The sequence below is a fragment of the Conger conger genome, chromosome 9 (genome assembly GCF_963514075.1).
Source record: "Conger conger chromosome 9, fConCon1.1, whole genome shotgun sequence".
In the NCBI taxonomy this organism is placed as follows: Eukaryota; Metazoa; Chordata; class Actinopteri; order Anguilliformes; family Congridae; genus Conger; species Conger conger.
The window spans coordinates 1531358-1557307 of NC_083768.1; the positions used below are offsets into that span (position 1 = coordinate 1531358).

General features: G+C 49.1%; 2 protein-coding genes across 2 annotated transcripts; both read left to right on the top strand.

Annotated features, from left to right (window-relative positions):
* Positions 1 to 5487: 5487 nt before the first annotated feature.
* Positions 5488 to 25950, top strand: LOC133136370 (hypoxanthine-guanine phosphoribosyltransferase-like). Its single transcript, XM_061253823.1, has 9 exons — positions 5488 to 5651; positions 6654 to 6760; positions 7337 to 7520; positions 11736 to 11801; positions 14820 to 14837; positions 18058 to 18140; positions 18909 to 18955; positions 19329 to 19405; positions 22725 to 25950. Exons 1-9 carry the CDS (start codon positions 5601 to 5603, stop codon positions 22770 to 22772), a joined length of 681 nt encoding a protein of 226 aa, XP_061109807.1. The 5' UTR covers positions 5488 to 5600; the 3' UTR covers positions 22773 to 25950.
* LOC133136631 (keratin-associated protein 10-5-like) lies at positions 23761 to 25950 on the top strand. The gene is made up of 3 exons (XM_061254270.1): positions 23761 to 23806; positions 24149 to 25111; positions 25212 to 25950. Exons 1-3 carry the CDS (start codon positions 23761 to 23763, stop codon positions 25601 to 25603), a joined length of 1401 nt encoding a protein of 466 aa, XP_061110254.1. The 3' UTR covers positions 25604 to 25950.

Here is a 25950-nt window from a genome sequence, read left to right on the forward strand (position 1 = left end):
CCCAGGGATCATGACACGGGGGGAGAGGGACCCCGATGTGTTGCTCTGATCCCCAGGGATCATAACACGGGGGAGAGGGACCCCGATGTGTTGCTCTGATCCCCAGGGATCATGACACGGGGGGAGAGGGACCCCGATGTGTTGCTCTGATCCCCAGGGATCATGACACGGGGGGAGAGGGACCCCGATGTGTTGCTCTGATCCCCAGGGATCATGACACGGGGGGAGAGGGACCCCGATGTGTTGCTCTGATCCCCAGGATCATGACACGGGGGGAGAGGGACCCCGATGTGTTGCTCTGATCCCCAGGGATCATGACACGGGGGGAGAGGGACCCCGATGTGTTGCTCTGATCCCCAGGGATCATAACACGGGGGAGAGGGACCCCGATGTGTTGCTCTGATCCCCAGGGATCATGACACGGGGGGAGAGGGACCCCGATGTGTTGCTCTGATCCCCAGGGATCATGACACGGGGGGAGAGGGACCCCGATGTGTTGCTCTGATCCCCAGGGATCATGACACGGGGGGAGAGGGACCCCGATGTGTTGCTCTGATCCCCAGGGATCATGACACGGGGGGAGAGGGACCCCGATGTGTTGCTCTGATCCCCAGGGATCATGACACGGGGGAGAGGGACCCCGAAGTGTTGCTCTGATCCCCAGGGATCATGACACGGGGGAGAGGGACCCCGATGTGTTGCTCTGATCCCCAGGGATCATGACACGGGGGGAGAGGGACCCCGATGTGTTGCTCTGATCCCCAGGGATCATGACACGGGGGGAGAGGGACCCCGATGTGTTGCTCTGATCCCCAGGATCATGACACGGGGGGAGAGGGACCCCGATGTGTTGCTCTGATCCCCAGGGATCATGACACGGGGGGAGAGGGACCCCGATGTGTTGCTCTGATCCCCAGGGATCATGACACGGGGGGAGAGGGACCCCGATGTGTTGCTCTGATCCCCAGGGATCATGACACGGGGGGAGAGGGACCCCGATGTGTTGCTCTGATCCCCAGGGATCATGACACGGGGGGAGAGGGACCCCGATGTGTTGCTCTGATCCCCAGGGATCATGACACGGGGGAGAGGGACCCCGATGTGTTGCTCTGATCCCCAGGGATCATGACACGGGGGGAGAGGGACCCCGATGTGTTGCTCTGATCCCCAGGGATCATGACACGGGGGGAGAGGGACCCCGATGTGTTGCTCTGATCCCCAGGGATCATGACACGGGGGAGAGGGACCCCGATGTGTTGCTCTGATCCCCAGGGATCATGACACGGGGGGAGAGGGACCCCGATGTGTTGCTCTGATCCCCAGGGATCATGACACGGGGGGAGAGGGACCCCGATGTGTTGCTCTGATCCCCAGGGATCATGACACGGGGGAGAGGGACCCCGATGTGTGAGTTCACTGCTGCCATGAGCAACACCATAAAAGCGAGCAGAGCTGCCAACTGTCACCAGTCCTTCGCCGATTCAGACCGATCGCCGGCTGGCGCTGTGAGGTGCGAATCCCTTTCCTCGGCTTGTGCCGGAACCCGGAGGAAAGCTGGGTTTGGGCAGCGAGACGTCCGTGCGCCTGTGTGACTGTGTGCCGGTGGCACAGTACAGTGTGAAAGGCGGAAAGTGAATCATTACTTGCGCTTTGCTGTCAGAGTACATCGACGGTGACGAGGCTCATTAGCGGCGCGCACGTTAACGAAGTCGTTTTCACACCTGCCCGTGCGTGTTCCTGTCGGTGCCAGCTGTAGACGTTATTGATTCCAACACGGCCCTGATTCACTTCGCAGAAAAGCTGAATTATTTAGTGTCATGATATCTCTGTCTGTTACCCTGGTTCTGCAGTGCTGTCGGGTTTGCCGGGTTTTTGTTCTTTATTTCTCAAAGCTGCTCTGTCGTTAACCTGCCCTGGATCAAATACGTAATTGACTTGGATTTGAATACTTTTCTGTGCTCGATTGATCTTGCCTGATGCAGTTGACTTGACCCAGAGGACCAGGAAGCTGGGTAATTCACAGGTTCCAGATAAACTCAGTAAAGTATTTGAATCCAAAACAATTACGTATTTGACCCAGGTCTGCAGCAAACAGTTTCATTTCATTTATTATTATTATTATTATTATTATTATTTTTTGCCACTTAACTGGAAAAGCTTTATCTGGCACAAACGATAGCCGGCTGACCATCTGATCTCCTGGGGACCAAGGATGCAGACCTGGCGCCAGCACCTATCCCTTTTTGTTGTTGTTAATTTTCATTCATTCGCTTTGGTGAAATACACACCGAGCACTTTATTAGGAACCTACTTATTCATGAGAGTATCTACATAAGCTTAGTGTGCAGGGCACAAATTCGATGCTGCTTCAGAAAGGGTGCAGGAAAGAAAAGTGCCTGAAAAGGTACAAAGGCTTGTTGCTAGGGTACCTAAATGTACATAAAATTTTGTACCCCTTTGTAGCCTGCAGTATGTAATTTGTACCCCCATTCCCGCAAAACATTCTCATTTCTCCCAGGGGAGAACGTGGCCGTACTTTCAGGGAACATTTGTGGAAGTGTGATCGCTGAAGAGCAGAAATGTGTCTCCGCTGTGACTGTATATCTGTGAGTGCAGAGAAACGGAGCCCCATGACCCCGTGACCCCCATTCTCTGCCCTCCTGATCCGCCGCTGCAGCCTGCCCCTGGTTCCCCTGTCCCAGGAGGGCCCTGTCCCAGCCTGCCCCTGGTTCCCCTGTCCCAGGAGGGCCCTGTCCCAGCCTGCCCCTGGTTCCCCTGTCCCAGGAGGGCCCTGTCCCAGCCTGCCCCTGGTTCCCCTGTCCCAGGAGGGCCCTATCCCAGCCTGCCCCTGGTTCCCCTGTCCCAGGAGGGCCCTGTCCCAGCCTGCCCCTGGTTCCCCTGTCCCAGGAGGGCCCTCTGCGCTTTAACACCATACAATGTCTGCCTCTTCTCCCTCCCAGTGGGAGGCCAGGAGTGTAACGAGGTGCCAGCTCCAGGCATGAAAGGCCCATATTTCACGGCCGGAGCCTCTGCGTCTCCAGGCCCATATTCCCCCGCCGTGATGATGAAGTCTCTCTCGTGTCCTTCAGGGCTGGAGCTGCAGATTAGTCTGAGCCCCCGCCTCACTGATGCAGTCGGGGGCGCCGGTATCCCAGAGGGCCGTTCTGTTCAGCTCCGTCTCTCTGACAGCACTAGCACATCTCAGCCCTCGCTCTCTCTCTGTGTTCCCCAGTTACCCCAGCAGAGTTACCCCAGCAGAGTTACCCCAGCAGAGTTACCCCAGCAGAGTTACCCCGCTTTCTGTGATCCCTCTGCCCTCCTCGTAAGAATCTCTTTCCGGACCATGTTAACACCCCACACCCCACCCAGATCTGTCCTTTTAGCAGCCGTGTGGTTTCATTCTCAAGAGCGACATATATACAGTATCCACACACTCACACATACCCACACACGCACACACACACACACACACGCACGCACGCATATACTGTACATGCATGCGCACACACATTCCACACAAACTCTATCACACACGCGCACACACACACACATACCTACACGCGCACACATACCCACACGCACACGCACACACACACACACACATACATACACACACACACACACACACACACATACACACACTCACACTCACACTCACACACACACATACCCACACACACACACACACACATTCGCACACAAACTCTATCACACACACATGCATGCACGTCCATACAGTATATAAACGTACAAAAAGCAGCTAAGCAATGCCAACAGAAAAACTGCAGCATGTGTTCAGATCAGGCCTGACATCAAACCTGTAACCCTGTAAGTTCAGACAATTCATGTACATTTGTTATTTCTCCTCAACCATTTGTAATGATGTATTACACGAACCATGTCCAGCAGATGGCACCGTGAGCACACGATGATGATGATGATGATGATGATGATGAGGAGGAGGAGGAGAGCTATACAGGTCCATTTTAATAGGTTTTATGTTTGAACGCAAAGGGAAACCTTTCTTTCCTCTCCTCTGAAATAACCGCTGAAGTTCATTATAATCGAACGACTTCGAAATTCAGTTCAGTTCAAAGACTTCTCACAAAGGCGAAATGTCTCAAAGCAACTTCATTTCGGGCCCCAGAGTTCCACACGTTTCCAAGGGCAGCAGTGGCTAGGACAGGCTGCTTCCGGTGGGTCTTGACTCGGGCCAGCAGCCACCACCCGCTGAGTAAGCCTGGAGGGAGGCGGGATGAAGCACCCGGCGCTGGCGTCGTTTGCCGGGAGGGCCGTGGGTGCCGTAGGCGCCGATGAAGTGCTGCTTAATGCACTCAGCATGGCCTGCATCCGCTGCTCAACAGTTTAAAAAATTACTGTCTAAGCAGCGAGGTAGTAATTATCTAATTAACTCATACATATTAATCAGGAATTATGTGATTGTGTTTAGATAACCTTGTGTTCAAAATGAATTATGTTGTAAACAATGAAGGCTGTTTATCGACTTAGTGCACTCAGGTTTTGACGATCTTGCAGTTTAATTTTCATGTAGGGGAACACGGCCCATTTTTGGTGACCCAAATAGCGGACAAGGACGAATTGAAATGCGTGACATTGAAACGCGCCCGCTTCCTGTATGGTTTGGGGCTCGTGTAATATGAGCAAGAACAATATGCACCGTTGTGTGAGAATTTTACGATATATTTATTAGTCGATCATCGCAAGGAATGGAGTAGCCAAGTATGCACAACGGTGCGCATTTTTGAAGTATTCAGTTTCTCATTGTACACTGTATAGCTATGGATTCGTTTTATGAAAGGAAACCAGATCGCTTAATTTTTATTTATTTTTTTTACCTTAAAATACAATAATACTAATACTTAAAATACTGCAGTCTGGTGGTAAGGGCTGACTCAGAAACTGCATTCACTCTACTTAATTTAAATTAAGGGGGTTGGTATGGTTTCAGGGGTAAATTTATGTATACATAATAATAATAATAATAATAATAATAATAATAATAATACATACGTACATGCATACATACAAGGGATTTTTATTTCATAGTGTTGTGTGCGTCTACTTCTAAACTGTAAAGTTTGCAGGGAGTCCGAAGGTTGTAAAAGATTGCTGTAAAATATCTTATTTACCACAAACCTTGCTGCAATGTTATATATGTGCTATATAACATTGCGGCCTCGGCCTAATGCTGTTGTTTGCGCCCCCGTTCATTTGTAACTGCGCAATATGCAAGAGGAGGATTCATATATTGTATTTATTTATATAAATCGTTAAGTTGGTCTTAACGAGAACTTCCACATTGTCTTTTGTGCTGCGTTGGCGGACGAGCCACACAACGTTGTCGTTCCCCGTTATTGTTTTCCATTATTATAATTTGTTTTGCATCGCAGAAGTATAGTTTGCCTATTTATTCATTTAGAATGTTTGAGAACGTATTTCGAAAGAAATGTCGCGAAGATCTGGCAACCGTTGTCCGGCACACTCGCGTCCCTCCTCCACATTTGTCGTTCACCAAAGCGAAAACTTTCAGGACTGGAAGGGTGTCTGACTGGCGGACGGACAGGTCGAACAAAACCAAAATGGCAGGCTGCCCTGTAATCAAAGCTGAAGTAAAATGCGGAGGCATCGTGGTAAACTTTGTTTGTTTGTTTTTGACTGTCTTGGGTTTGTGGGAGAAATAACGTAAATAAAGAGGGGGCCGTGCTGTTTTGCATCCCACGGCTTTGCATCTAATTTATAAACAAATGAATGATTTTCCGGAACGATTTGTGGAACAATAATATCCATAACGTCAAAAATGTGTTTGTTTTAACATATGACTTAATTCTTAATTTCGCAGTCCTCGTTTCTCAAAACGTAGGCTACACTTGTTAACCGGGCACTCGCGCTTAACTGCCAAAGTGAGGCAAAAATAGTTTCATATTGCAAATATTTATGTTGAAGGATGCTGTACGCTGTGATGCACAATCAATTGTTAGCATGCTAAGTTGTTCATAGCATAACATGCTAGCTTGAATGTTCAATATGACAGCAAAATAACTGCGCTGTCAATGAGTAGTATCTAAACGTGTAATGGTAAAACAAACTTAGTTAAGCTTGCACAGTAAAGTTTGTATTTCCGTTTGTGCGGTTGCCCGTCGGATACTCGTGTTTTCTGCGTTGTACATCAAGATAAATCTAAATGTGGACAGATTGTGGGCTTGGGGGACAGGTTTTCTGTAGTATGAGGCTGGTTACAGGAGGGAAAACCCAAGTGCATGTGAATTGATTCGCAGCGCACGTCTCCTCGTGATGCGGGCTGGACTGCGGAGTTCTGTAGAGTATTGTATTGTGTCTTAACGTTTCTAGCGCACGGCACACTGTTTAGTGTTATGCCGAAGGACCGCAGTGTACAAAAAGTTATACGCTTAGAATAGTACAAATATAACGGCCTAAAGAACGACAACATAATGACTAATTAATAACGGCAACTTATTATTGTTGTTATTATTGCTACACATTAAGCATGTATAAGCAACGATTGGCCATGAAACCTGTACTACAATTTTATTTAAATTGTCTGATATAAATTTCTGGTTAGCGTAGTAGTTATAGTTGTATTAATATTTTTGATGTGTTTTAATGGTTTATAGATCAAAGACGAATGGCCAGGCTACCATTTGGACCTGTTTACGTATCCTGCGCATTACTCTGGGGATTTAGAGTGCGTCTACCTGCCTCACGGGATCATCATGGACAGGTGAGTGCCTCTGATCTTACGCTCGTTAGTAGCTACGCTGCCGAAGTTAACCGCTGGTCATACGATCCTTTTTTGAAATGGAGATGTTTTACAGTTTTATTTGTTTACATGCCAGTTCTCTGTATAATATAGGGCACAACACACACAAGATTCACTCCCCAGAAACACCCTCACAAAATATAAAATTTATTAATTCCATAATTAACCAAAGTTCATTAAAGAATATCTTGGATACACAAGATGTGGTACAAAGTTATAATTTAGGTGTGTGTGCATGTGTTTTTCTGTGTGTGCGTGTGTGTTTCTGTGTCTGGGGAGGGAGAGAGGGTCTGTGCCCACAGGTCTAAATCACGTGCGTACATGGCTGAACACATTATTTTGTTTCTGCTTCCGTAGAGTCAGAGCATGTCTCTGAGTCTCTGATTTGGTTTACAGTGTAATGAGAAGCTCAGGGCACTCAACTGTGGGTTTATGTCTGAGCTGGGACACGGCCGTTGTGCCCTCGAACACACGCTCCCTGTGTGGGAGGAATAACGGTGATGTTTCTCCGGACGTTGACGGCGCTGTACCCCGCAGGACGGAGCGTTTGGCGAGGAACATCATGGATGACCTGGGGGCCCACGACATCGTGGTGCTGTGCGTGCTGAAGGGGGGGTATCAGTTCTGCGCTGACCTGGTGGAGTGCATCAAGGCCCTGAGCCGGAACTCAGACACCTCCCTGCTCATGAGGGTGGACTTCATCCGGCTCAAGAGCTACCTGGTGAGGGCGTGCTGGGTCAGGACCGCTCCGTCTGACCGCTATACTGTATCGTATATAAATCACTCTCCGTGTCTGAGGCTTTGATCATGTTTCCTCATGACCTGGAGCCTTTGACTGATGGTGTGTTACCATGGCGCTGGTGGCTGTGTGTGATTGGCTGTGATGAGTCGCTCGCTGGTGGACGTCAGGTGGGCTGTGCGTTCAGCTCGTCATCGAGTCGCTGCAGGACGACTGGAACACCGTCTGCCCCATTTTTATTTTTATTCACCTCTGAACCTCTCTCTCTCTCCATCGCTCCCTCTCTCCATCCATTGCTTTCTCTCTCGCTCCCTCCTTCTCTCTCTCTCTCTCTCTCTCTCCCTCTCTCTCTCCCCCTCTCTCCCCCCCCTTTCTCTCTCCCTCTCTCTCCCTCTCCCTCCCTCTCTCTCTCCCCCTCTCTCCCCCCCTCTCTCTCTCCCCTCTCCCCCTCTCTCTCTCCCCCTCTCCCTCTCCCTCCCTCTCCCTCTCCCTCCCCCTCTCCCCCCTCTCCCCTCTCTCTCTCCCTCTCTCCCTCTCCCCCCTCTCTCCCCCTCTCTCTCTCTCTCTCTCCCCCTCCCTCCCTCCCTCCATCTCTCCCGTGCTGGTCACAACCCAGCAGCTGCTTGCCCCATCCTCAGCCATAAACTCTGAACATTTAGCAGGTTTGTTTGGTCTATAAAATCTGTGTTTTATTGCACAGATTTCCAGATTAGGACTCAGACACGTAGCAGAGATAAACGGTCAGCATGTATAAGTTCTTTACACAGGGCTTTTATCGGGCTGTTACTCCTCTTATTTATCGAGTTGTTCTTCCCTCTTCAAACACACCTGAAACAGAAGCAGACAGAATTCACACATCCTCTGTCAATTTCATTGATTTTCATTTTTGAATCACAGCTTCATTCTTCTTGGTCAGTCTCACCAATGGACTTCACATTTTCAGATGTAACCCTTTAAGGGGTAAAATATTGCCGTTGTCCTAATGCTGCTGTAACGATCACTCCTGGTAATTGAAAGCAATGGAATTGTAGAACACTTTTTTATTTATTTGTTTATTTTTTCCAAAATGGGTTAAATAATTTTCTACACTCAAATAATAACCTGCTGCTATAAGCCTTTGTAGCCAGCAGGGGGTGCTGTTGTGAAGGTTATGGAGCTTTTTCCCCCTGTCCTGAAATCTATGGTGAATCCCAGCACTGCGTGTTTACCCATCCATCAATCTGCAGCTGATGTGGCTTTACCCCAATGCACCTTCACACACCTGTCACCTGTCTATACCTTCACACACCTGTCACCTGTCTGCACCTTCACACACCTGTCACCTGTCTGCACCTTCACACACACACACACACACCTGTCACCTGTCTGCACCTTCACACACCTGTCACCTGTCTGCACCTTCACACACCTGTCACCTGTCTGCACCTTCACACACACACACACACACCTGTCACCTGTCTGCACCTTCACACACCTGTCACCTGTCTGCACCTTCACACACACACACACCTGTTACCTGTCTGCACCTTCACACACCTGTCACCTGTCTGCACCTTCACACACCTGTCACCTGTCTGCACCTTCACACACCTGTCACCTGTCTGCACCTTCACACACACACACACACACACACACACACACACACACACACACACACACCTGTCACCTGTCTGCACCTTCACACACCTGTCACCTGTCTGCACCTTCACACACACACACACCTGTCACCTGTCCACACCTTCACACACACACACACCTGTCACCTGTCCACACCTTCACACACCTGTCACCTGTTTATACCTTCACACACACACACACACACACACACACACACACACCTGTCACCTGTCTATACCTTCACACACACACACACACACACACACACACACACACCTGTCACCTGTCTATACCTTCACACACCTGTCACCTGTCTATACCTTCACACACACACACACACACACACCTGTCACCTATCTACACCTTCACACACACACACACACACCTGTCACCTGTCTACACCTTCACACACACCTGCCACCTGTATGCACCTACACACACACACACACACACACACACACCTGTCTACACCTTCACACACACACACACACACACACACACACACACACACACACCTGTCTACACCTTCACACACCTGTCACCTGTCATATCTCCTTTACTATAAAGGTAACATGTATTGGCTGTGCAGTGCTTATGTCCCAATAGTACATTATCAGTTATTCTGGCTGACACTTTTATCCAAAACAACTTAAAGTTGATTAGACTAAGCAGGGGACAGTCCCCCCTGGAGCAATGTGGGGTTAAGCAGCTGTGCAGATCCTATCTTGGCTACACCAGCCCAACCTTCTGGGTCATGCACCTGTGTTTGTCCTTTCCTGGATGTGTGTCGTTTGGGCAGAAATGTTTTCCCCGATGCTCGATATTTACCCCAGTGAATCACCACGCTCTACAGAGTGGTTTAATAAGCTTAATCTGATTACGCCTGTTACAGGAAATGGGTGTCACGCATGCCATCCTGTAAAAAGAGAAGGCTTGGAGCGTTTAATTGGGCGAGGTCAGAAGAGGCTGTGATTGGCTTGGCTTCATTGGCTGTCTGAGGCATGTGAATCATGTGGTTCGGCAGGTGACCTTTGACCCATAGGGGCAGGCCTGAACATTCAGGGCCTTGTTTGCGTGTCTGTGGTTCGGTCAGACGAGACGGAGTGGGCCTTGAGGCTATGGATGGAGAAACGGACAGACGGATGGTCGGCTGGTCGGCTGATTTATTGGTTCATTGATTAGGTCATTGATTGATTGAGACGGAGAGGGAGATCCCTGCTCCTTTGTTCCAGACCTGAGGCTGTGGAAAGTGTGCCGTGGGGCGATCAGTAACGATCAATCAGGCGCAGAGAAACAAACTTCTCTCTCTCTCTCATTCTCTCTCATTCTCTCTTTCTTCCTCCCTCCCTCTCCGTCCCTCCTGGTCTCTCTACCTCTCTCCCTCCCTCCCTCCCTCTGAAGTTGTTCTCTGCAGTCCGAAGCATTGAGCACCCGTCTTGTTGGCCTGTTTACTTTGGCTGCTCTGCACCGTGTCGGCAAACTGAAATCACTGAAATCAGGTTGAATGACTGTCACTGGGGGAACGAGTGAAAGTCACTGAGGGAACGAGTGAAAGTGACTGAGGGAACGAGTGAAAGTGACTGAGGGAACGAGTGAAAGTGACTGAGGGAACGAGTGAAAGTCACTGAGGGAACGAGTGAAAGTCACTGAGGGAACGAGTGAAAGTCACTGAGGGAACGAGTGAAAGTCACTGAGGGAACGAGTGAAAGTCACTGAGGGAACGAGTGAAAGTCACTGAGGGAACGAGTGAAAGTGACTGGGGGAACGAGTGAAAGTGACTGGGGGAACGAGTGAAAGTCACTGAGGGAACGAGTGAAAGTGACTGAGGGAACGAGTGAAAGTCACTGAGGGAACGAGTGAAAGTCACTGAGGGAACGAGTGAAAGTCACTGAGGGAACGAGTGAAAGTCACTGAGGGAACGAGTGAAAGTCACTGAGGGAACGAGTGAAAGTCACTGAGGGAACGAGTGAAAGTGACTGGGGGAACGAGTGAAAGTGACTGGGGGAACGAGTGAAAGTCACTGAGGGAACGAGTGAAAGTCACTGAGGGAACGAGTGAAAGTCACTGAGGGAACGAGTGAAAGTCACTGAGGGAACGAGTGAAAGTGACTGGGGGAACGAGTGAAAGTGACTGGGGGAACGAGTGAAAGTCACTGAGGGAACGAGTGAAAGTGACTGAGGGAACGAGTGAAAGTCACTGAGGGAACGAGTGAAAGTGACTGGGGGAACGAGTGAAAGTCTGTGGGTCAGAAACACTATATCTGAGCTGATAAGAGGTGGTGTCAGAACATTCTTAATATTGCTGGTTTATCACACACATACACACACACACACACACATGCACACAAACACACACACACGCACACATACACACACACGCACACTCTCTCACACACACGCACACACACACACACACAGACAGCACACAAACACACACTCACATTGGCACACACCCACACATGCACACACACATTTAAACATTCAGGTATGCACACAATCACGCACACACTGAAACATTGATATACACACACCACCCACACGGTTGTTAAGTGTTGCATTCATTTGTTTTTATCTCTTGTAGAATGACAAGTCTACAGAGGACCTGCACATCGTGGGAGCAGAGGACCTCTCTGTTCTGCGGGGGAAGGTGTGTACCGAGGGTTCTGGGCAGCTCTGTGTGTCACAGGGAGATGGCTGTACCAGGTCAGGGTCCTCGAAGCAGGATTACTGCGTGAAACCCAGAGCCCTCCCAAATCTGGAACATGTACTGAAGTGAAAAGAGTCTGTGTTTTACTCCGTGTAGTTATCTACCTCCCTAAGCCTGGGCCCAGATTCACCCGATCAGTCCTGCCTCAAATATGTACATTGGTTTTGGATTCAAATACTTTTCTGTGCTCGGTTGATCTTGCCTGGTGCAGTTGAGCCCAGCAGGAGGAGCGGAAGGCAGAGTTTGGCTGTTTCATAGCTTCCAATACAGCAGCCAATACAGCAGCCAAGCTCAGTTGAGGGTCGTTTCGGCCAAAATAAACATGAGCATTTAGCGAGGCGGCAGGAGATCAGCGTGACGCTGCGGTGCTCTGTGTAACGGTCCTGACTCAGCGGTGCTCTGTGTAACGGTCCTGACTCAGCGTAACGCTGCGGTGCTCTGTGTAACGGTCCTGACTCAGCGTAACGCTGCGGTGCTCTGTGTAACGGTCCTGACTCAGCGTAACGCTGCGGTGCTCTGTGTAACGGTCCTGACTCAGCGGTGCTCTGTGTAACGGTCCTGACTCAGCGGTGCTCTGTGTAACGGTCCTGACTCAGCGTGACTCAGCGGTGCTCTGTGTAACGGTCCTGACTCAGCGTGACTGCGGTGCTCTGTGTAACGGTCCTGATGCTGCGGTGCTCTGTGTAACGGCCCTGACTCAGCGTAACGCTGCGGTGCTCTGTGTAACGGTCCTGACGCTGCAGTGCTCTGTGTAACGGTCCTGACTCAGCGTAACGCTGCGGTGCTCTGTGTAACGGTCCTGACTCAGCGTGACTGCGGTGCTCTGTGTAACGGTCCTGACTCAGCGTAACGCTGCGGTGCTCTGTGTAACGGTCCTGACTCAGCGTAACGCTGCGGTGCTCTGTGTAACGGCCCTGACTCAGCGGTGCTCTGTGTAACGGTCCTGACATCCGGAGCCACCGGGGGCACTCTCCTTCAGATGGGAGAGGGGCTCATCTCTGCGACTTTGTGTCGAAGGAGAACCTATCCCCACACGACTCAGTCTGGGAGCCTGGTAACCGAGGTATCGAGGTTAGAGTTCACACCAGAACAGCTCAGTAAAGCATATAAAAGTGTTTGATTCCAAACCGATTACACATTTGACCCAGGTCTGATGGTCTGTGGGTCCACCTTGTCTGAGAGAGGAAGGGGCGGGGTGTCTATCCCTCAAACGTGTTCCTGCACTCAATAACTCACCCAGAGGGAGTTCTGCTGAAGCAAACACACCACCCATCAGTCACCAGCACGCTGTGTCAGAGGGCTTCTTTGTGGGTCTGTTTTGGCCGTTGGGAGGAGCTGGATGACTTACAGCTGGACGTTACTTCAGCGGTGGAGTGGGGCCAAAGATTCTTCTTTTACAGCCTAAAAAAGCCAGCGGTAAAGTGGCTTTGGATAGGAGTATTTATTACATTTACTACACGAGGGCCATTAACTTGGTGTGAATATGTGACTGGGACCACCGGTGTTGTCCTGGGAGATGCCTCTTTCCAGAAGGTTCCAGCAGAGATGTCCTGCTCCCGTCTGTTCAGATGTACTCGTGAATCATGCGCTGTTTGTGTTTGTGTGTGTGCGTAAACTGCTGATATGTTTGTGTGCTTTAGTTATTAATAGCTGTGTAGAACTTGTGCGATTTGTATTAGTGCAGTGGTTTACAGTGTTTGTGTGTGTGTGAACATGTTAGTGATGTAATCAAGGGGTGAAGGTTTTTTGTTGTTGTTTATTTTAAGTGCTCAGGTGACAGACTTGCATTTCTGTTTCTGGATGATCTATCTAGATTTCGGTCATGTGTTTTACAGTTATCAATCTCGTCATGCACTCCTGCCTCGTTGCTCAGTGTGGATAATGAAGGCTCTTATCTACCCAAGATTAGAATTCCAAGTTTCAAACGGTGACTTCAAACAAGTTTTCTACTTCAGAGAAAGATATTTTTTACTTTACTTAAACACTTGAGACAGGGTGCAGTGTGGACTCTGAGTCTGTTGGCCTCAGCAGCAGAAGCGACTGGGTGGTGGAGCTCGTGTGATGACATCATCAGCTGCTCATTGGAGCTCGTGAGTCACATGCCGTGACATCATCGCTGCACAGAGTGGGTGTGGCTCACATTCCATTAGGCCAATGGCAGCGAGCGAGCGGTTTGACTGGCAGCAAGGCGAGCCTCGTCTCAGCTGGAAACGTGGGGGTTTTCCCCGTGGATATCGGCGGTCGGCCGCGTCACGCTCCATTGGCCAGTCAAGGAGGCCAGAGCCTGGGAGATTTGAAGAAACCGAAAACATCAGCTTTTTAAATTTTTTTCATTTTTTTATTTATTTATTTTTATTGTGTAGAAATGAAAGTTGTGTCGGTCGCATTCGAGTCGATGCTTAAAGGCCTAATTGTGTGAACTCTGTGAACCTAAAACAGTGTATGAATAGCATCAAACCTGGGTCAAATACTTTTGGATTCAAATACTTTCCTACACTTTGCTGAGCTTGTCTGGTGTATTGGAGCCTATGCGAACCCCCCCCCCCCCCCCCCACTGTATGTTGCTCGATCAATCGAATGCAGAAAAGTATTTGAATCCAAGACGATTGGGTATTTCACCCTGGTCTGGTTAGCATGCAATGCCATATTTATCACTGCTACACAGGGACTTAGATGTTGCCTCCATTGAAAGCATTCGCACAAAATGGCCTTGGAGTGGTTAGGCAGAAGAGGAAAGCTGTTTAATGAGTGTTTTCATGAGAAGTGTGTTTATGTGTGTGTGTGTGTGTGTGTGTGTGTTTGGGGGGGGGTCTTTGGGGCGAAGGCGTTGTGTCAACTCTGCTGGTTTGATAACTGCAGTTTGAGAATCGGTGTCAGCTTGACATGCGGTTATGTATTCCTGAACTTCTAACACTTTTTTCTTTTTCCTTTTCTTTTTTGTTTTGACCTGCTGTGAAGAATGTGTTAATTGTAGAGGTAAGTCGGCCAGGTGTCTGTGACAGTGTTGGGTTGGGGTGGATGAAGTCCAGACATGTCTGCCCTGAACACAAACAAGCCTGTTGGAGTGGATTATATTTAAAAAACTATATTGGAATAAATATGTCATCAATCTACTGCTACACTTCACAGTATATTGGGAAATATGCTAATTATTTTAGCTTGAAGATATTGAATTATATGTCACTGTCATCAGATGAATTCCATTTCTCCCAATGTGACACTTACTGCAGTATATTCCATTTCCTGAAGGACTTGTGTCAGATGGAGAGGCCAGTATCAGGCATTGCAGTATGAATGTGTCTGATCATTCTTGCCGTTCCATTGCACTGTCCATCCAGTGAACTGTCCCTCCAGTGAACGCTCCTCAGTATGGATGCTGGAATTTCATGTCCACCTTCCACTAGAAGTTCTGCATATACTCTGAACTCATTCCTACATCTATGGGATCTAATTTAAACTACATAATTTGTCATACTGAGTCGATACTTAGTGGTCTGTCACAGAGAATAACATGACCGCCTTGTTTACAACAAGAAATAACAAGCCTTTTTTTCTCTGTCGAAGCTATCCCCAATTCAGTTCCCTCAGCAAATGTCTTTCTGATACAGTATGCAGTTTAGAGTTTTTGGCTTTCTGTGTGTTCAAAACACGGTTGTGACAGAATGTGCCAATTAAAGTGTTCAGCGCTGTGTAAGCGGAAGCCATTAGCAGTAATTGTGACTTACTGTATTTGTACGGCCCATAAATAATCAGCCTTCGTTTGTTGCTCCACATTCACTTATGAGTTGTCATGTTTGTGGAGTTTGACCTAGTTCCAGGCCTAGTTTTCTCCTTGGTCGGAAATGACCTGCAAATGTTTCTTGCGGAACCTACTTCATAGTTCTTTGGCGAGGACAGCGATTGCTCACTGATGGCGCACAACGCCGCTATTGAAGTTCCCCATCCGGCTGCAGTCCTCACAGGGGGACAAACCATAGCAGACAAACAAACAAACACGTCCATATTACTGCTGAAACATTTGGGAAGTACTCGAGATTAAATTAAGATGCAGTAAACACACGGCCAGGTCTGCGTTTCTTTATTAACGATGCAGAAGACAGGGAGGCGTGAGCTTTGTTTGGGAAAACGGAGATGCGGTCAGAAGCCCTTGCTCCGCTCAGTGTAGACACACAGGGGACGGCCAGCGGTAAACTGAACCTGTACACGTACACACACACACACACGTACACACACGTACACACACACGTACACACACACACACGTACACACACACACACGTACACGTACACACACACACGTACACACACACACACGTACACGTACACACACACACGTACACACACACGTACACACACACACGTACACACACACGTACACGTACACACACACGTACACGTACACACACACGTACACGTACACACACGTACACGTACACGTACACACCCACGTACACGTACACACCCACGTACACGTACACACACACACGTACACACACACACGTACACACACACACGTACACGTACACACACACGTACACGTACACACACACACGTACACGTACACACACACGTACACGTACACACACACACGTACACACACACACGTACACGTACACACACACACGTACACGTACACACACACACGTACACGTACACACACACACGTACACGTACACACACACACGTACACACACACGTACACACACACGTACACGTACACACACACGTACACACACACGTACACACACACGTACACACACACGTACACACACACGTACACACACACACGTACACACACACACACGTACACACACACACGTACACACACACACACGTACACGTACACACACACACGTACACACACACGTACACACACATACACGTACACACACACGTACACACACACGTACACACACGTACACACACACGTACACACACATACACGTACACACACACACACACACGTACACACACACGTACACGTACACACACACGTACGTACACACACACGTACACACACACACGTACACATACACACACACACACTCACACATACACGTACACACACGTACACACACACGTACACACACACGTACACGTACGTACACACACACGTACACACACACGTACGTACACGTACACACACACGTACACGTACGTACACACACACGTACACACACACACACACGTACACACACGTACACACACACGTACACACACACGTACACACACACGTACACTTACACACACACGTACACTTACACACACACGTACACTTACACACACACGTACACACACATGTACACGTACGTACACGTACACACACACGTACACACACATGTACACGTACGTACACGTACACACACACGTACACACACACACACGTACACACACACGTACACGTACACACACACACGTACACACACACACGTACACACACACGTCCACGTACACACACACGTACACACACACACGTACACGTACACACACACACGTACACGTACACACACACACACGTACACACACACGTACACACACACGTACACACACGTACACGTACACACACACGTACACACCCACGTACACGTATACACACACACGTACACGTACACACACACGTACACGTACACACCCACGTACACGTACACACACACGTACACACACACGTACACGTACACACACGTACACACACACACACGTACACACACACGTACACGTACACACACACGTACACGTACACACACGTACACACACACACGTACACACACACGTACACGTACACACACACACGTACACACACACGTACACACACGTACACACACACACACATACACGTACACACACACGTACACTTACACGTACACACACGCGTACACGTACACACACACACGTACACGTACACACACACGTACACACACACACGTACACACGTACAGATAAACACACATACAGATAAACACTCAGACACAGCTGTAGAGACAATCTCTATGCTATATTTCAACATATACATGTTTTTAAAAAATGTGTTGAACTTGAAAGTTAAAATGTGGATAATAATCTTTTGTGATGCTCTATTTTAAATCTCAGATGCATATTTCCCCCACAGTGTGTGCACATATATGCAGTAAGTGTTGGTGTAAAGAGGGGGGTGTTCTGTGCGGAAGGTGTTTGTGAACTCCACGTCCGTCCCGTTGCAGGCGATCGTGGACACGGGGAAGACCATGAGCGCCCTGCTGAAGCACGTGGAGACCTTCAGGCCCAAGATGGTGAAAGTGGCCGGGTAATAACCGAAACCTCACCAGAGCTGAGGGCGCAGAGTTCCTCAGCCTGCCGTCTGTCCTGGTGGTGGGGGTTTTAACAGGGTCACGTGGGGCTCTTCCCAACTGCTTATCTTTCACCTCCTGCCTCCTTGTTCTTCGCCTGACCCGGAAATTGGTTGACGTCCACCGTCCTTAAAAAGATTCCAGCCGATTAAGTGTTCCTTCTAGGAACTAGAAGCCAGGAGCGGGGAAGCGCCCAAACGGTCCCTGTGCTAGCCTCCTTTGCTGAAGTTTATTTCCACCTCTGCCCGTCTGCCACGCCTGTAACTGACCTGGGTCCGTACTGACGTTAGAGGGACCCAGCACATGTTGTTCCCCTAATTCATGTGTTGTCCATTTTCCCCTCCTTTACATTACATTATTGGCATTTGGCAGACGCTCTTATCCAGAGCGACGTACAGACTAAGCAGGAGACAATCCTCCCCTGGAGCAATGCAGGGTTAAGGGCCTTGCTCAATGGCCCAATGGCTGTGCGGATATTATTGTGGCTACAGTTGGATTAGAACCACCAACCTTGCGTGTCCCAGTCATTTACCTTAACTACTACGCTACAGGCCGCCCTCCTCACCTCCTGTTCTCTCTCCCCTGTCATTCCCTCACCTGGTGGGCGGAGCTGGGAGCAGGAAATGGAGGGGCAAAATAAGCGACGTATTGATGTGGATGGCAGGAAATGGGATGACCTGCGCGTGAAGTGTTTCCTGTTTCCTGTTTCCTGTTTCCTGTTTCAGGCTGCTGGTGAAGAGGGTGGAGGATGGGGTCGGAATCCTCCCAGACTGTACGTAAACTCCGCTTCAGCATCGGCAGTTTTATATTCTCATGAGCAAGTTTTGCATTTCTCACCTGAAAATCCTACCTAGTCTGTAGCCTTACTGTTCACAGCAGTCCAGTTAAAAGTGGTTTTACAGGGATCAAAACACATTCCTATGTGTGGTAGGGAATATAATGTGATAGCATTAAGCTGATGGCATTCTTTAGTGTTTATTCTGTACATATAATTGTAATGGCCTGTAAATGTTGGTAGTTTTATGATATTATGAATTACCACATTTCTTGTTTCTATTATTTTAGTTTGCACTGCCCTTAATGTTGTTTTTTTTTTACTTTACACTATTGTCTTTGTCTGTTTCCTCTCTGTTTCGTGTGAGCAGATGTCGGGTTTGAAATTCCAAACCGATTTGTTGTGGGCTACGCCCTGGACTACAACGAGTATTTCAGAGACCTGAACGTGAGTCTGCATTCCCACATCTGGAGCTTAGTTTACTCAGCCAGTCTTAGAGGAGGAGCTGCAGCAGCGTGAGTCACACACACACACACACACACACACTCACTCACTCACTCACTCACTCACTCACTCACTCACTCACTCACTCACTCACTCACACACACACACACACTCACACACACACACACACACACTCACACACACTCACACACACACACACACTCACACACACTCACTCACTCACTCACGCACGCACGCACTCACTCACTCACTCACACACGCACTCACTCACTCACTCACTCACTCACTCACTCACTCACACACTCACACACTCACTCACACACTCACACACACACACATACACACACACACTCACACACACTCACACACACACTCACACACACTCACACACACTCACACACACACACACACACACACACACACACACACACACACACTCACACACACACTCACTCACACACACACACACACACTCACTCACTCACTCACTCACACACACACACACACACTCACTCACTCACTCACTCACACACACACACACACACACACACACACACACACACTCACTCACTCACTCACTCACTCACTCACTCACTCACTCACTCACACACACACACTCACTCACTCACTCACTCACTCACTCACTCACTCACTCACTCACTCACTCACTCACTCACTCACTCACTCACTCACTCACTCACTCACTCACACAGCACCTCCTCTCTATACACACACACTCACTCACTCACACTCTCTCACACACACACACACACACACACACACAGACACAGACACACACACACACACTCACAGCACCTCCTCTCTACACACACACACACACACAGCACCTCCTCTCTACACACACGCACACACCCACACACACAGCACCTCCTCTCTGCACACACACACACACACTCACACACACACACACTCTCTCACACGCACGCACACACACACACACACACACAGCACCTCCTCCTGCACACACACACACACACATCACCTCCTCTCTACACACACACACACACAGCACCTCCTCCTTGCACACACACATACACACACACACACACACACACACCCACAGACACACAGCACCTCCCCCCTGCACACACACACACACACAGCACCTCCCCCCTGCACACACACACACACACACACACACCACCTCCTCTCTACACACACACACACAGCACCTCCCCCCTGCACACACACAGCACCTCCCCCTGCACACACACACACACACACACCACCTCCTCTCTACACACACACACAGCACCTCCCCCCTGCACACACACACAGCACCTCCTCTCTACACACACACACACACACACAGCACCTCCTCTCTACACACACACTCACACACGCACACACACACACACTGCACCTCCTCTCTACACACACACTCACACACTCACACACACACACACACACACACACAGCACCTCATCTCTACACACACACATACACACACAGCACCTCCCCCTGCACACACACACACACACACACACACACACACACACACACACACACACACACATCACCTCCTCTCTACACACACACACACACACAGCACCTCCTCCTTGCACACACACACACACACCCACAGACACACAGCACCTCCCCCCTGCACACACACACACACCCATCACCTCCTCTCTACACACATACACAGCACCTCCCCCCTGCACACACACACAGCACCTCCCCCTGCACACACACACAGCACCTCCCAGCTCCTCACAATACAGCAGTTTTGTGTTTAGTGATGTTTTCACTGCCATTGCAGGGGTTTAAAATGTGAAAGAACCAGATGAGTTGAGCAGGCAAACTCATTCTGGCAGCCTTGTTTTGTGATACTTGCACAAAAGGACTGTTTAACTAGCGTAGTTCAGAGCCCTATCCTGAATGAATCATCCCTGCAGCCCTGAATCCTGGGTGTTATTAAAATATAGCGATGTAAGAAACTTTAAATGTATATTATGGCCCCAGACTAATGTCCTAATATCCTTTCAAAATTGAATTTAGCCTATGACTAAGTCTGTCTCTGTGTTTGACCCACAATCCTCCCTCTGCCTTTCGCCAAAGAGAGGGAAATGCTCCGTTTGTTATGCTGCTCAGCGGGTCACAGTAAACAGAGCGGGATGTTTATTGTGAGACACGAACACAACAAGCGGAGTTACTGGAGTCTGCAGGGCTGCAGTGTCTGTAGTCTGTCTGTCTGGATCGGGGTCAGGAGGTGAGGTCTGGGTCAGTCTGTATGACTGGGGCAGGAGAGGAGGTCTGTATGTGACTGGGGGCAGGAGAGGAGGTCTGTATGTGACTGGGGGCAGGAGAGGAGGTCTGTATGTGACTGGGGGCAGGAGAGGAGGTCTGTATGTGACTGGGGGCAGGAGAGGAGGTCTGTATGTGACTGGGGGCAGGAGAGGAGGTCTGTATGTGACTGGGGGCAGGAGGGGAGGTCTGTTGTCAGTTCTGGGTCGGTCTGCTCAACGACTCCCACGATCCCCTTTAGTCGCCTGCACCTTTTTATACGACTTTTGACCTCATGATGTTTTAGTTCAGGGATCGTCAAATCACGGTCCTCTAGGGCTGAGATCTGCTGGTTTTCCACCCTCCCTTTACCTGGGAGTCAGGTGTGTTCACCCTCCCTTTACCTGGGAGTCAGGTGTGTTCACCCTCCCTTTACCTGGGAGTCAGGTGTGTTCACCCTCCCTTTACCTGGGGGTCAGGTGTGTTCACCCTCCCTTTACCTGGGAGTCAGCTGTTCACCCTCCCTTTACCTGGGAGTCGGGTGTGTTCACCCTCCCTTTACCTGGGAGTAAGGTGTGTTCACCCTCCCTTTACCTGGGAGTCAGGTGTGTTCACCCTCCCTTTACCTGGGAGTCAGGTGTGTTCACCCTCCCTTTACCTGGGAGTCAGCTGTTCACCCTCCCTTTACCTGGGAGTCGGGTGTGTTCACCCTCCCTTTACCTGGGAGTCGGGTATGAACACAGTTCAGTTACTTGCCTGGGAGAAAACCAGGGCTGGATTTTCCTTGTCATTGCTGTGTAAAGCAAAGATAGTCGTGGCATGTACTTTAGTTTATAACACTAATCATTGTTCGATTACTTCACACATGTATGAACATTAAATGGGCCATCTCTATTATCTTGTCCTTGTGCATTTTTTGGGGGTCCTGATATTACAAACTGTAAGAACCAGTGATTTGGTCCTGGTGATGCTGATGTTCTTCAGTGACTTCAGTGTGGTGGGTGTGCCGGGTGGTGGCAGTGTAATGACGTGATTGGTCGGTCTCTTTCAGCACATCTGTGTGATCAGCGAGCGGGGGAAGATGAAGTACAGGATCTGAGACGCAGATCTGAGACTTCCCCACGGACGCGCGGCGAAGTCTGTCACCCAATCAGTGAAGCGGAGCGGCAGCTCGCCTTTCCCGCCTCTGTAATTCAGCCAATCACACGCCACATCCGCCAGCCCTCTCTACAAACCCGCCTGGGTCCTGAATACTGCAATAAAATAGTGACTCACGACTCGGGCATACTTCCACCTAGAAACTTTATTCAGACTGTTCAGCTTAGGAGCAGTGCTATTACTTTTCTTCTTTATGATTGCTATTCTATACTTTTAAATATTTAACTTTTCGTTCAGATTCTGAATTTAATGGACCCATGTATTCCTTTATTGATTGACTAATGCACTCAGCGTGTTTGCATTGTAATGTGTTTTAAATCATAACTTACTTTTTTTTTTTTCTCTGTGTGGCTTCATAAAATGGTTTCACCATTCACTGTATTTACAGACAATCCACAGAACAATTTGTGAGAAATATGTAAAGGACTATATCTGGATCTTGTGTGTGTCTGAAGAATAACAAAAAAACCTCACAATGTCAACTTGAAAATTCTTTTCAAGTGCTTTTTTTCAAATATGTTTTTGCACTATGTCTGGAATATCAATCATTTTAGGTTTAGTGTCATTCCATCAATACTTTAATTATGTTGTACTTCAAATGTCTGCAAAATCTGTCAATTTCAACATTTCTATCTTGTGCAAATCTCTTATTTTGTGCAGCTTAAAGGAGGTACAATATACCGGACAATATATTTTTACTGCTTGGTCCATTCACCGTGGTTTTAACAATTGGCCGGGTACTGTTCACATACAGTAACTCAACTGACTGCCATTCCACTGTTAATAATGCAGCAATAGTTTGAATACAGTTACAATGTGCTACTGGGAGATAATTCTGGGTTTTAAGCACAATTTACCTTATTGAGGTCAGTGAGGTGTTTTAATTTCTTTTCTTTCTTTTTTTTTTTTCCTGTTTAATGAGCTTGCCGATGCTGTGCTCTCCCAGTCCTGGCACTCCTGCTGATGTGCAGACAGGTGGCATGTCATGTCCTGAATCACAATACATTACAGTCATCAAAAAAGCGAAACCAAAAAATGAGTCACTCAACTAACTATGTTAGTACTTGTATTGAGACCTAAAAGAAATCATACTATTACTTTTTTGCTAAATAAGTCAAAAAAATATTGCCAGTGAGGCAAGACAGTTTCAGCCATTTCAAGATTTGCCACTGGAATAAGAACATTTCACTTCTTGAACTGAAACTACAAAAAAGCAAAATTTTTACCTAACATAACATCTTAGGTCTTATTACAAGACTACAAAAGCACATCTCTAAGCGTGTGTTTCACTGGAAAACCAGAGTTAAATCTCAGCAGGAATCCAGCCTGGGGACATTATTGGTGGGTGCAGATTCTGCCTGTACCTGCTCCCTGCACACCTGTCTGTACAGACTCCCTGTGCGTGCTCACCTGTCTGTACAGACCCCCTGTGTGTGCTCCCTGCTCACCTGTCTGTACAGACCCCCTGTGTGTGCTCCCTGCTCACCTGTCTGTACAGACCCCCTGTGTGTGCTCACCTGTCTGTACAGACCCACTGTGTGTGCTCACCTGTCTGTACAGACTCCCTGTGTGTGCTCCCAGCTCACCTGTCTGTACAGACCCCCTGTGTGTGCTCCCTGCTCACCTGTCTGTACAGACCCCCTGTGTGTGCTCCCTGCACACCTGTCTGTACAGACCCCCTGTGTGTGCTCCCTGCTCACCTGTCTGTACAGACTCCCTGTGCCTGCTCCCTGCTCACCTGTCTGTACAGACTCCCTGTGCCTGCTCCCTGCTCACCTGTCTGTACAGACTCCCTGTGCCTGCTCCCTGCTCACCTGTCTGTACAGACTCCCTGTGCCTGCTCCCTGCTCACCTGTCTGTACAGACTCCCTGTGCATGTTCACCTGTCTGTACAGACTCCCTGTGCGTGTTCACCTGTCTGTACAGACTCCCTGTGTGTGCTCCCTGCTCACCTGCCTGTACAGACCCCCTGTGTGTGCTCCCTGCTCACCTGTCTGTACAGACCCCCTGTGTGTGCTCCCTGCTCACCTGTCTGTACAGACCCCCTGTGTGTGCTCCCTGCACACCTGTCTGTACAGACCCCCTGTGTGTGCTCCCTGCACACCTGTCTGTACAGACCCCCTGTGTGTGCTCCCTGCTCACCTGTCTGTACAGACTCCCTGTGCCTGCTCCCTGCTCACCTGTCTGTACAGACTCCCTGTGCCTGCTCCCTGCTCACCTGTCTGTACAGACTCCCTGTGCATGTTCACCTGTCTGTACAGACTCCCTGTGCGTGTTCACCTGTCTGTACAGACTCCCTGTGCATGCTCACCTGTCTGTACAGACCCCCTGTGTGTGCTCCCTGCACACCTGTCTGTACAGAAGCCCTGTCTGTGCTCACCTGTCTGTACAGACTCCCTGTGTGTGCTCCCTGCTCACCTGTCTGTACAGACTCCCTGTGTGTGCTCCCAGCTCACCCGTCTATACAGACTCCCTGTGCGTGCTCCCCTGTCTGTGTGTGTGCTCACCTGTCTGTACAGAAGCCCTGTGTGTGCTCCCTGCACACCTGTCTGTACAGACTCCCTGTGTGTGCTCACCTGTCTGTACAGAAGCCCTGTGTGTGCTCCCTGCACACCTGTCTGTACAGACTCCCTGCTTCGCACCTGCTCCGTCTCTCAGACTGACATCAGAGACGCCGGCGGCAGAACTTTAATAATTATCATTCCTGTTTTCCGCACGTTCCCTGCGGCTGTGTTAAGTGCCCAAGTCGTTTTTAGAGACTTCTTGTCATAAATCTTCTGTCTGCCTTCAGAAATGAAGGTACAATGGAGGTACAGGAACAAAGTGTACCATGAAGGTACCGTAATATTCTCTTTCGGTACAAAGGAGTACGTTTTCCAAGCAAACAAGGTACAAATGAATTCTCTATTGCTGGCGAGCAGTTGTATGTGCCTGTCCTAGTTCTCTGCACAGCGTTGCACTCGTTGGCACTGAACAAAGCCACTACACTCCACCTTACCCTGTTTACAAATCCGTTTTAAAATAAGTTCTGTCTGAGCCTAGGTTTCTGTGAAAAGGTGCATGTGCTTCACTGCAAATGTACAATTTCTGGACCAATAAAGGTGCACAATATTCCCCAA